The sequence below is a fragment of the Tupaia chinensis genome, unplaced genomic scaffold, assembly GCF_000334495.1.
Source record: "Tupaia chinensis unplaced genomic scaffold, TupChi_1.0 Scaffold000238_1, whole genome shotgun sequence".
NCBI lineage: Eukaryota > Metazoa > Chordata > Mammalia > Scandentia > Tupaiidae > Tupaia > Tupaia belangeri.
Genome location: NW_006159716.1, coordinates 8,669,018 through 8,683,164, shown reverse-complemented (window position 1 = coordinate 8,683,164; position 14,147 = coordinate 8,669,018). Strand labels below are relative to the sequence as shown.

Here is a 14,147-nt window from a genome sequence, read left to right as displayed (position 1 = left end):
TTGGTTTTTTTTTTTTTTTTTTTTGGAGAGGTTTTTGCTATAGGGCGTGTGCGCTCGCCAGACAGACAGAGAGAGACAGACAGACAGTGAGAAATCACCCCCCGGGGGGGATGGCCACGCCGCAATCCCTTCTCCTCCGTTCTCCTCTCAGGATCTTGGGTACACATGCACACGGCGTGAGTTTTAAGCCACCGGGTCTGGGACGCGAACCATGGTCGACTACGTGGGAGTCCAGCAACAAAGCCATTACACTAACTGCTGGTCCCGAGAAATCTTAATATACATCTCAATGTAACATTAACAATGTTCCTGAAGAATGTGATACACATCAATGACAATCAGCTAGGGCAGAGCTGACAAGATGAAGACTAGCTGACTATTATTAAATACAACAACTAACTAAAGCAGAACTCCTAAGAATCTGTTTTATAACACAAGCTCTGACTTCACGATAGCTGACTGTGTTTGAAAATATCTCTAATAGGTGTCGCAGGCCTACTGCCCACGGTTGAACTGCCCCTGATTCTAACAAAGGGCATCGTGCAGGCATGTGTTTGTTCCTGTCAACAGCAGCTAACCACTACCAGGTATAAAATACCCGGCTGTTCCACATACTGAAATACTTACTTAACATCAAATCATATAGCCCTTGTAAACTAAGATCTGCGCCTTCACGAAAAACATGGCTGCCAAAATTCTTAATAAAATATTAGCATGCCAAATCTATCAACATATAAAGAGGATAATATATCATGATTAAGAGGGTTTTACCCCAGAAATGCAAAGTTAGTTTAATATTCAAGAATTGACCCACGTAATTCACCATATTAAAATAACAGAAGGGACCAGTAGTTGGCGTAATGGCTATGATGCTGGACTCCCATGTAGTCAACCGTAATATGAGTCCCAGACTTCGTAGCTTAAAGTCACCCATGCACGTATGCCCAAGATCCTGAGAGGAGAATGGAGGAGAAGGGATTGCAACCTGGTCATCCTCCTGGGGGGTGATTCTCGCTTTCTGTCTCTCTGTCTTTCTGGCAAGTGCATGCGTCCTATAGTAAAACCCTCTCCAAAAAAAAAAAAAGAGAATAAAAGAAAATATATAATGTCAAAGAAGCAGAAAAAACATTTGACAAAATTCAACATGCACTCTCAGCCTTGGGGCTGGCTTCACAGTTTAGTGGATACAGGAGCAGGATCCCATACAATCGACTGTGGTTTGAATCCCAGCCCCAGTGACTTGAAAAACATGCTATAAATAGGTGTGGGCATGCACACCCAAAATCCCAACGGATGAAGAAATAAAGAGATTGTAACATGACCATATCCCCATGAGGTGTGCTTTCCCCTTCTCTCTCTGTCCCTCTGTCTCTCTTGTGAGATCACACACCCTCTAACAATAAAAAGGAAAGAAAAGGAAAAGGAAAGGAACAAGAAAGAAAACTCTCAGCCAAATAGAAACATAAGGAAACTTCTTCAACCTATAAAGGACATCTTTTAAAAACCTAAAGTTGACATCATAACAAACAGTGAAATAATTAGTATGTAATCTCTTAAATGGAGAATAGAAGAAAGATGTCCACTTCCAACACTTCTATTTGACACTGTACTGGAGGTCCCAGCGAGTGCAATAGGAAAATGAAAGAAAAGGTGGACAGATTGAAAAGAAAGAAGTAAAATAATCTCTACTTGTATATGACAGGATTGTTTATATAGAAAATACTAAAGAACTTACAAAAAAAATTACTATGGAGGAGCCAGCAAGTGGCATGGTGGTTAAGGTGCTGGTCTCCCACATAGCCAACCATGGTTTGAGTACCAGACCTGGTGACTTACTTTCTCATTTTCTCTTTCTCTCTCTGGGTCTCTGTCTGGTAAGCACACATGCCTTATAGCAAATTTTTAAAATTAATGATAATAATAAATATTAAATATATAATTCTTTTTAAAAATTACTAGGAAAAGTAAATTAGCAAGTTGCAGGATACAAGGTCAAGAAACAAAATTCAGTTATTTCTCTATATACTAGCAGCAAAAAAACTGGAAAATGAAATATTAAATTTGCACTTATTAAAACATCAAAAAAAGAGGACCAGCAGGTGGCATGGTGATTAAGGTGCTGGACACTCCCAGATGGCTGACCACAGTTCAAGTCCTGGACCTGGTGGCTTGCTTTCTCACTTTCCCTCTCTCTCTCTATGTATCTCTCTCTGATTAAATTAAAATAAATTAATGAATAAATAAAATTAAATAGTTTTAAAAAACAAAAAAACCTGAAATACTAGTAATAGATGAACAAGACATGTGATACCTCAACAACAAAAAATACAGAACACTGTTGAGAAAAATTAGAAACCTAAAAAATGGAAAGATTTACCATGTTCATGGTAAAAAGATTCAATAATTTTAAGATGTCAATTCTCTCCAAATTGATCTACATATTCAACATAATTCCAATCATAATTCTTTCAGGCTTTTCTGCAGAAACTGATACACTGATTCTAAAACTTATATGGAATGTGGGCCAGTCGGTGGCATGGTGGTTAAGGTGCTGGACCCCACATGGCCAACTCTACAGTTCAGGTCCCAGATCCTACAGCTTAAAAATACCCTGAGTGCATGTGTGCACATGCCCAAAAACCCTAGAAGAGAAAGGATTGTAGCCACGCCCCTTCCTGAAGTGGTTTTTCTTCTTTTTTTAAGAATTATTTATTTATTTAATTTCATTTATTATTATTATTTTTTTTTAATTTGACCAGTGAAAGACAGAGAGAAAGGAAAAGCAAGAAAGCAAGCTGCCAGGTCCAGGATTTGAACCACTGTGTGGGAATCCAGCTCCCTCAACTACCACGTCACCTGCTGGCCCCATGGGCGGGGTGATTTCTCACTTTTGCTCTCTCGCTGTCTCTAGCTCTCTCTCCAGCAAGCACACATGCTCTATAGCAAAAATCTAAACAAACAAAAAAAAGCTTGTAAGAAATGCAAAGAACCTAGAACATGCAAAACAATCTTGGGGAAGGGGGTGAGAACAAGTTATAAGGTTTATACTACCTGGGACAACAGATAGCGTTAATGGTTAAGTTGCTAGACTCCCAAGTGTTAATGGTTAAGTTGCTAGACTCCCAAGTAGTCAATGTGATTTGATACCCAGACCCAACAGCTTAAAAACTCACACCAGGAGGCCAGCAGGTTACGTGGTGGTTAAGGGCACTGGACTCCCACATGGCCGACCTGGTTCAAGTCCCAGACCTAATGGCTCGCTTCCTTACTTTCCCTCTCTCTTTGTGTGTCTCCCTCTGGTCAAATTAAAATAAATGAATGAATAAAGTTAAATAAATAATTATTAAAAAAAAAAAAAAAAACAACTCACACTGGGCCTTTGTGCCCAAAATCCCAAGAGGAGAATAGAGCAGGAACTGTGGTGTGGCCATACCCCCTAGGGGTGATTTCTCACTTTCTATCTCTCTCTGTCTCTCCAGCGAGTGCATGCACCTTATATAGCAAAACTCTCTCTTAAAAAAAAAAGAAATTTACTACCTGACTTCAAAACTTACCACAAAACTACAAAGTCAAAATAGTGTGGTATTGGGGCCAGTAGGTGTCGTGGTGATTAAGGGTGCTGGACTCCCACATGGTCGACCGCAGTTCAAGTCTTGGACCTGGTGGCTTGCTTTCTCACTTTCCCTCTCTCTCACTCTGTCCCTCTCTGGTCAAATTTAAATCAATCAATCAATAAATAAAGTTAAATAATTCTTTTTTAAAAAGTGTGGGGGTTTTTAGCTATAGGATGAGTGCGCTTACCAGAGAGATAGAGAGAGACAGCTATAGAAAGCAAGAAATCGCCCTCCAAGGGGGATGGTCATGCTGCAATCCCCTCTCCTCCAGTCTCCTCTTAGGATTTTGGTCATGGACACATATGTGCCAGGCATGGGTCTGAAGCCCATGGGTCTGGGCCTCCAACCATGGTCAACTACGTGGGAGTCTAGTGATATAACCATTACACCATCTACTGGTCCTGGAAGGCAGTTCTTAAAGAGGTCACAGAATACAAAAAAAAGAAAAAAATTTGATTTCATCAAAATTTAACACATCTGTTCCACTAAAGATACTGTTAAGAAAATGAGCAAAGGGAACCAGCAGTTAGCGTAATGGCTATGTCGCTGGACTCCCACGTAGTCGACCACGGGTCACGTCCCGGACCCGGTGGCTTAAAACTAACGCCAGGTGCATGTGCATGCGTGTCCAAGATCCTGAGAGGAGAATGGAGGAGAAGGGATTGCGGCGTGACCATCCCCCCTGGGGGGTGATTTCTCGCTTTCTGTCTCTATGTCTCTCTCTGTCTTTCTGGCGCGCACACGCGCCCTATAGCGAAAACCTCTCCAAAAAAAAAAAAAAGAAAAGAAAAGAAAATGAGCAAAAAAAATCACAAATTGGGAGAAACTGTTTATAAAACCTATGTATATATATCTGGGATACATGAAAAATTCCTACAACTCAATAATAAAAGAGAAGACAACTCATTTTTTCTTTTCTTTTTTTTTTTTTTTATAGATTTGTCAATTTATTCTTGTATTTATTTTTTTTTAATTTCTTTAAAATAGACCATGTGTATACACGTAAGAGAGAGATAAAACACCCTCCAGAGAGTCTGCCCATTCCATGATTCCTCGGCTTCCTTTAGTCCTCCAGCCCTTTGGATCTTGGGCACTCGCACTCATGCATCAGTGCGCCTTAGGTGGAATGGGCCAGGGATTTTAACCATGGGATCCAGCTTCTTTTAAGCAACACAAGACTTCAGTGTCACAGAGCTGGCACTGTTTCTTTTTATATAACACAATCATATTTTGCTAGTTGAAGTCAGACTTAGAATTGTGAATATTTACTAAAGTATAAACCTTTACCATTCCTTAGTATCTATATCCATAATAATGCTTTTAATTTTATAGTTAGTGTGTCAGTCTCTTAAAGCTGCCATAACAAAGTGGTACAAACTGGGTAGTTTCAAACAAAAATGTTTTCTCTCACAGTTCTCAAGGTCAGAGTCTAAAATAAAGGTGTTGGAAGGTTCGAGACAACTCATTTTTAAAAAATGTTCAAAAACTTTAAACAAAGACTTCACAAAGAATGATACACAAATGGCCAAAAAGCACATAAAAAATGTTCAACATCATTAATCACCAAGGAAATGCAAATTAAAATCACAGTGAGATACCAGTAAGCATGGCCAGAAGAGCACCAGCACCATAAACATCAGCAAAAATGCCAAGCAACTGAAACTCTGGTATATTGTTGGTAACATTTTGGAAGAAAGATCTAGCGGTTTCTTATAAAACTAAACATATACCCACGCATGTTTATGATTCAGCACTTCTACCTTTAGGTATTTACCAAAGAAATGAAAAAAAATATTCACAAAAAAGGTGAATGTTCATAAAGCTTATTCAAAATAACCAAAAACTGGAGGCCAGCAGGTGGTGTGGTGGTTAAGGCACTGGACACTCCCACATGACCGACAACGGTTCAAGTTCTGGACCTGGTGGCTTGCTTTCTTCCTCTGTTTCTGTCTCTCTCTGGTCAAATAAAAAAAAAGAATGAATAAACAAAATTAAATAAATGATTCTTTAAAAAAATAAATAAAATAGCCAAAAATTTTAAAAAGCCCAGATACACATCAAAAGGAGAATGAACAAATAAACTGAGCTACGATGAGAAAATAGAAAGGTACTCACAGGATATCCAGTATCTGTCTATTTTACTATACATAGCAACACAGATGAACCTAAAAAAAATCATGTTTGGGGGGCCAGCAGATGTCATAACAGTTACATTGCTAGACTCCCACACAGCCAACCACAGTTCCAGTCCTGGTGGCTTAAACTCATGCCAAGCCCGTGTGTGTGTGCGCCCAAGATCCTGAGAAGAGGATGGAGGAAAAGGGATTGCAAAGCAGCCATCCATTCGGGGGTATGATCTCTCACTTTCTGTCTCTCTGTCTTTTCAGTGAATGCATGCGCTCTATAACAAAAATCCCTCTTGAAAAAAAAAATCATGCTGAGTGAAAGATGCTTTACTCAATGAATCTTTGTCCTACTTACAGCTTTTTTGGGGGGGGAGGGGGCGGGGGAAAGGTTTTTGCTATAGTGCGCATGTGCTCACCAGAAAGACAGAGAGAGAGAGAAAGCGAGAAATCACCCCCTAGAGGGGATGGCCACGCTGCAATCCCTTCTCCTCCATTCTCCTCTCAGGATCTTGGGCACGCACGCACACGCTCCCGACATGAGTTTAACCCACCAGGTCCAGGACTCGAACTGCGGTCGACTACATGGGAGTACAGCAACAGAGTCATTACGCCAACTGCTGTCCCATCCTGTTTAACACAAGTTTAACATAAAGCTTATGTTAAACTTGTGTTAAACAGGCCAGACTAACTATACTAGAAACAAAATCGGGGGTTGGGGTGGGGGCAGCAGGGGGCATGGTGGTTAAGGCGCTGGACAGTCTCACATGGCCAGTTTCAATTTGGGTCCCGGATCTGGTGGCTTAAGTGAATGAATGAATAAAATTAAATAAATAATTATTTTTTTAAAAAAGAAAAGAAATGGGAACCAGCAGTTAGCGTAATGGCTATGTCGCTGGACTCTCATGTAGTCGACCGCAGTTCCCGTCCCAGATCCGGTGGCTTAAAAATCACGCCGGGAGCGTGTGCGTGCGTGCCCAAGATCCCAGGAGGAGAATGGAGAAGGGATTGCGGCGTGACCATCCCCCCTGGGGGGTGATTTCTCGCTTTCTGTCTCTATGTCTCTCTCTGTCTGCCTGGCGAGCACATGCGCCCTATAGCAAAAACCTCTCCAAAAAAAAAAGAAAGAAAGAAAAGAAACAAAATCCAAACAGTGGTTGCTTGAGGTTGAAAGAGCAAGAGGCATAAAAGGGGTCAGCCTGTGGTCTGGTGGGAGCAGGATCCAACATGGCTGACCACGTCATCTGATTTGAGAAAGACTGGGCACGCGTGCATGCATGCCCAAAATCCCAAAAGGAGTGAGAAATGGAAGAAAAAGAATTGTGCCTTGCCCATGCCCTCTATGATGTGCTTTTTCCCTCTGTCTCTTCCTTTCCGGCAAGTGTACATGCCCTCTGGAAAAATTTTTGAAATAAAATTACTCTCTGGGAGGATAGTAATATTCTATCTCTTAATAGGGGTCTAAGCTATGTAAGGATATGCAAGGCTGGCCTTGAGGCCTTGTGGTAGGACAGCTGGATCCCACATGGCCAACCACAGTTACGGTTCAGGCCCCAGTGGCTTAAGAACACATAAGGCGTGTGTGCATGAGTGCTCAGCGCAGACAGGATGAAGGGCGGAGAAGGAACTGCAACATGACCACGTCCTGAGTGTTTCCTCCACCCCGTCCCTGTCCCTCCATCTACAGTAAGCATAAGTGCCCTCTGGCAATTAAAAAAAACAGTGTACACGGATGGTGTTCAACCTGTGCATTTCATTGTACATAATCTTACACCTATGAAAAAGCATATATATGGGGAACCAGCAGTTAGCGTAATGGCTATGTCACTGGACTCCCACGTAGTCGACCACAGTTCACATCCCGGACCCGGTGGCTTAAAACTCACGCTGGGCGCGTGTGCGTGCGTGCCCAGGATCCCGAGAGGAGAATGGAGGAGAAGGGATTGCGGCATGACCATCCCCCCTGGGGGGTGATTTCTTGCTTTCTGTCTCTATGTCTCTCTCTGTCTGTCTGGCGAGCACACGCGCCCTACAGTGAAAATCTCTCCAAAAAAAAAAAAAAAAGCATATATATGTGTGATATTGAATTCTAGTGAATGTTATACAAACAGAAATTTTTTTTCCCAAGAGATTTTGCTATAGGGCACATGCTCTTGCAGGAAAGACAGACAGACATAAAGAAAGAAATCACCCCCAGAGGGAATGGCCAGGCCACATTCCTTTCTCCTCCATTCTCCTCTCAGGATTTGGGGCATGCATGCACATGTGCCTGGCCTCAGTTTGAAGCTGCCGGGTCCAGGACTCAAACCACAGTCAACTATGTGGAAGTCCAGCGATGTAATGCCATCTGCTGGTCCATATAAGCAGAAATATTAAATGTATTGATGTCTATCTACATTTTAAAGTACAGTAAAAAATTAATCTGGATAAATGACAGGATAGAGGAATGGACAGTGGACATGTGATAAAACAAATATAACATGGGCCAGCCCTGAGTGCAGCAGTCAGGTGCTGAACAGAAGCAGCAGTATCCCACTAAGCTGAACAGAGTCAAGTGTTGACCCTGCTGGCCTGAAAAACATACGAGGACGTATGTAAACACACATGCACAGAATCCTCACAGGATGAGAATCGGAGGAAAAAGGATTGGGATGTGCCAGGCCCCTCTAGGAGGTGTATTTTTTCTCTTCCTGATGTACACATGAATCCCTCTGGCAAAGTATACATGTATGTGCATAAGTATATATGTATGTATATACTCACACACAATTCTTTCTATTTTTCTGTACTTTTGAAAACGTTTTTTCCCTTGAAAGATTTTTCCAATAGGGCATGTGTGCTCGCCGGAGAAACAGAGAGACAGAAAGTGAGAAATCACCCCCCGGGGGGATGGCCACGCCGCAATCCCTTCTCCTCCAGTCTCCTCTTGGGATTTTGGGCACATACACACATGCACTCAGCGTGAGTTTTGAGCCACCAGGTCCAGGACTTGAACCATGGTGGACCACGTGGGAGTCCAATGGCACAACCATTATGCCAACTGTTGGTCCCCTTCTGAAAACTTTTATAATAAAATGTTGGTGAAAACTTTAAAATTCTGAGTATGAACTGGATATAACAAATCAGTAATAACAGCTGCTATGAATACCATTAACTAAGGGATTACTATGTATGAAACACTACAGTGGGTGTTATAGCTAATTCCTTCGGCAATCTACAAACACAACTAGTATTAGCCCCATTCTCTTAGTGTGAGAACTGATAAACAAGGACAAAGGAATTTATTCTAACCTCATACAGCTACTAAACAGTGTAGGAAGGATTCTAAAGTCAGGTCTGACTCCAAAGGTGCTAATCATGCCATTATTATACTTCCTTCACTGTCTTAACAATCAACTCCAAGATCTGGCCCAATTTTCATTTATTTATTTTCAGGTTTTTGCCACAGGTATGTGCACTCACCACCAGAAAGAGACAAAAAAAAAAGGGAAAGTGAGAAATCACCTGCCAGTGGGGATGGTCACACCTCAATCTCTTCTCCATTTTCCTCTCAAGATTTTGGGCACACATGCACACACACCAGCCGTGACTTTCCAGCCACTAGGTCTGGGACTCATACTACGGTTAGCTATGTGGGAATCTAGTGCCTTAACCACCATACCACTTGCTGGCCCAGGCCCAATTTTTTTTTTTTAAGAGAGGGTCTTACAGTGTTGCAATCCTTAGTTGGGATTGGAGATGTGAGTCATTATGCCTGTTTTTTAGGGTGGGCCAGGAATTGAAAACCGAACCTCTCATGTGGCTTCAGCTTGCCAAGCAACTGAATCTAGTACATGCTACCACAGCAGGGCATAGCTCAATTTTTTTCTTTTTACACAACAATAGAATTTTACATTACTAACTAGTAGAAATAAGTGGGTTAATGGTAAGGACTTTGGAAATCTGGTAACTCATCATTCCATTGGAATGGGACAGGTTATACCATGGCCGCTGCTATTCCTGTCTTCTTTCAACAATGTTATGAGCATGTTTTATGATACTAGATATGAATGCCATAAGAGAACACATTTTTTGACAGTCAAATCAAGGATATACCACTTCCATTATTTTCAATAGAGAATTTTACATTCTTGGGTTCAGGTCTTCCCTTTGCCCCTCTCACCCATCCTTTACCACACACTCCTCTCCCCTCCAGACTCCGGTATCGACACCTAGACTTCCTAGTATCAGATTTTCAGATCTTTCCATGTCTGCCATAGAGTGCAGACGGTTGGTATATATCAGGACTTTGAAGACACATCTTCCAAAGTCTGGTTTACTTCACTTAGCACTGAGTCTTCCATATTCAGCCACTTTGAGACAAATCAGTGTTTCAATATTCCTTATGACCAACTAGTACTCCATAGTGTAGATATGACACAATTCTTTCCAACAAAATTTTTTACCTCATTTCTCGTTCTTCATGTTGGGCAATAAGATTGCTATAAAAATTCTCCAGCGTCACTTTGGTCATCGTAACCCTTTCCTTTGTGTGATTACTCATGGACGAGCACGGTGTCGAACCTGTCATTGCCATGGCTGCTAGAAACAAAGAAAAGAATGGGTATTAGTTTTGGAGTTAAAATTTGCTACTTTCACATTCTCCTATTCTACAGGTAGGAATATAAATTGGTCCTAGTTTTCTGGAGGACAGTTAATACATAGCAAAAGCTACACAGGAATCGGGCAGTAGCGTAGCAGTAACACAACCGGACCCTCCTGGGTCTCCTTCCTGGGACTACCTGAACACGCGGGGCCTATAATCTAGGCTAGCTAAGACTTGGAGTAAATAATGGTATGAAGAGCTTTTGTGGGGATGCATGTCTCTGTCTCTACTTTTCTCTCTCATGGAAAAAATAAATAAGCTTTAAAAAGCTAGACAAAGAGAACATTTGGTGAAAATAAATATACATATCCTGTGACTCAGAAATACCACCCCTAGGTATAATGACTGGAGGAACTGCCATGCAGGCTCTTAAGGGAATGAATAAACACATAGAATGTGCATTACAGAGATGTCCATTACATACCATTTGTGTTATGGGCAGTCGGAGGCAATTCAATAAGGAAATAAATAAATAAATAAAGTGCTGTGCGGCCAGCAGGTGGTGTGGTGGTCAGGGCACTGGACTCCCACAAAGTACATGTGCAGATGTGCCCAAATCCAGAGAAAGGAAGGGGCTGCGGCGTGGCCATCCCCTGGGGACTGGGGTGATTATTCACTTTCCCTCTCTCTGTCTCTCTTTGGTGAGCATACACACCCTAGGGCAAACACCAAATAAATAAATAAATATAAATAAAAATACATTGTTCTCTGAAGAAAGATATTGTAAATAAAGGCAAGTTTTAATTAAAAAATAAATACTATGTATACATACTATGAAATACCATGGAGCAAACACACACAACTCTATCTGCACAAAACAGTATTACATTTTTTTATAATAAGACAACAAGGGAACCAGCAGTTAGCGTAATGGCTATGTCGCTGGACTCCTACGTAGTCGACCGCGGTTCGCGTCCCGGACTCGGTGGCTTAAAACTCACGCCAGGCGCGTGTGCGTGCGTGCCCAAGATCCCAAGAGGAGAATGGAGGAGAAGGGACTGCGGCGTGACCATCCCCCCTGGGGGGTGATTTCTTGCTTTCTGTCTCTCTGTCTCTCTCTGTCTGTCTGGCAAGCGCATGCGCCCTATAGCAAAAATCTCTCAAAAAAAAAAAAAAAAGATCCCAAGAAGAGAATGGAGGGGGGGGGATTGCAGCGTGACCATCCCCCCGGGGGTGATTTCTCACTTTCTGTCTATGTCTCTCTCTGTCTGTCTGGTGAGCGCACACACCCTATAGCGAAAAACCTCTCCAAAAAAAAAAAAAAAAGAGAGAACAAGATCTTATATTCATATATATAAATTAAGAATGTATATAGGCCAGCCCCATACTACAGAGGTTAAGTGCTGTGCATAGAAAGCCAGATCACTCATAGCTGACCACAGTACAAATCTTGGCCCTAGTAGCCTGAAAAACATGCTGGGCACATGTGCATGTGTGCCTAAAATCCTGATGGAATGAAGAAATGGGAAAAAGGGTATTGCAGTGTGACCAGAACCCATCAAAGGGTGCATTCTCTTTTTTCTCTTTCTGGTAAACAACTGTGCCTTCTAGCAATAAAATAAGAAAAATGTAAAGCATAACACAGTACAATTCTTTCCCATCTAGGAATCCAACTTGAAAAATATCACAGACCTATTTAGATCCATACACAAGAGAGTTCAACGCAGCGCTGTAATGATACAGGAAAACTAGAAATGATTTGAATATACAACAGAACTGATTAAATATGAAAAAGCCTTGCAATACAATTATATGCAGACAACTAAAATATATTCAAATATTTGATGTCAAGGGAAGTGTCTCTTCTAATCTAAGTTTAAAAAGAACAGATTATAATTTTTTTTTTGGAGAGGTTTTCGCTATAGGGCGCATGCGCTCGCCAGACAGACAGAGAGAGACATAGAGACAGAAAGCGAGAAATCACCCCCCAGGGGGGATGGTCACGCTGCAATCCCCTCTCCTCCATTCTCCTCTTGGGATCTTGGGCGCACACGCACATGCGCCCAGCGTGAGTTTTAAGCCACCAGGTCCGGGACACGAACCGCGGTGGACTACGTGGGAGTCCAGTGACATAGCCATTACGCTAACTGCTGGTTCCCTAAAAAGAACAGATTATAAAACAGTATTATGAGCCGCTGTTTATGTGTTTACTACATGTGCATAGAATTATTAGAAATATATCATCAAAACGTTAGGCCTGCTGAGATGACACTGCAATAAAACAATGCTCTACAATTGGCTGAAAACACATGGGAAGGTCCCAGGTTTGCGTGCTGAGGTCTCCCTGTATACAACCGGCATACACATCTGTAGTCCTGGCTTGCTGAGACTAAGAGTAGATCATGGCAGGGGATCCTGTTGTGAGTGCATGTCTCTCTTCTCTCTTCTCTCGCGGAAGAAATAAGCTTTAAAAAAATGTTATTGGGGGACCAACAGGTGGCGTGGTGGTTAAGGTACTGGACATTCCCACATGGCCGACCGCGGTTCAACGGTTCAAGTCCCAGACCTAGTGGCTTGCTTTCTCACTTTCCTTCTCTCTCTCTCTCTTTCTGGTCAAATTAAAATAAATAAAAAATTGAATAAGTAATTCTTTAAAAAAAAAAGATTTAATTAAAAAAAAATGTTATTGGGTCAGCCCCGTAGCCTAATGGTTGGGAGAGTGGCATGACCACACTGTACTGGGGAATGCTTTATTTCTCTCCTCTCCCTTTCTCACTGGCAAGCACATGTGTCCTCTTAAAAAGAAAAATTTTTCAAAAATCTTTAACTAAATTGCTGATATATGGGTGTATATGTAGTCTGACATAGCCTGAAGGTATTTGATTGTTTACTGTTTAATTTATAAATAAAAATAAATCTATTAAAAAACAATATTATGGGGAACCAGCAGTTAGCGTAATGGCTATGTCGCTGGACTCCCACGTAGTTGACCGCGGTTCGCGTCCCGGACCCGGTGGCTTAAAACTCACGCCGGGCACGTGTGCGTGCGTGCCCAAGATCCCGAGAGGAGATTGGAGGAGAAGGGATTGCAGTGTGACCATCCCCCCTGGGGGGGTGATTTCTCGCTTTCTGTCTCTCTGTCTCTCTCTGCCTGTCTGGCGAGCGCACGCGCCCTATAGCAAAAAACCTCTCAAAAAAAAAAAAATAATAATAATAATAATAAAGATTTCTTTTAAAAAAAAAATTATTATGAAGAAAACAAAATGAATCACAATTTTGGTGGTGGAAAATACTGTAAAAGGGATGCTGAGGCCAGCAGGTAGCACAGTGGCTAAGGCACTAGACTCCCATATGGCCAACTGTGGTTCAAATCCCAGACCTGGCTGCTTGCTTTCTCGCTCTCATCCACCCCGTCAAATTTAAAATTATAATGATGAATAAAATTAAATAATTATATTTTAAAAAAGCATCCTAACATCCTCCTTTTTACCTAAAAAGAACAGTACCAATGGATTTAGATTTGATAGAACAATTTTTTCCTTAAATTTAAAATCTAATTTTCCTATACCATTTAGTAGCTGTATGAGGCTGGATGGCAGCTGGAGCCCACGTGGATGACTTCACAGTTCAAGTCCTGGACTCAGCAGCTTGAAAATCACACCAGGAGCATGCACATGTGTACGTGCCCAAAATTCCAAGAAGAGAATGGAGTAAAAGGGATTGCAACATAGCCATTCTCCCTGCGAGGTGAGTTCTCGCTCTCCTTCTCTCTCTTTCTCTCTGGGGAGTACACATGCCCTATAGCAAAAACTGAAAAAAAAAAAA

The 14,147-nt window shown here is 41.7% G+C and overlaps 1 protein-coding gene across 1 annotated transcript in view; it reads right to left on the bottom strand.

Moving 5' to 3' along the window:
- Window positions 1-10,318, bottom strand: part of STK38 (serine/threonine kinase 38) — a gene marked incomplete at its 5' end in the record, with an annotated part of 42,922 nt that extends 32,604 nt beyond the window's left edge. Inside the window, 1 exon segment of the mRNA XM_006148637.3 lies at window positions 10,183-10,318. Coding sequence (XP_006148699.1) covers window positions 10,183-10,313 — 131 coding nt within the window.
- Between the last annotated feature and the right edge of the window lie 3,829 nt (window positions 10,319-14,147).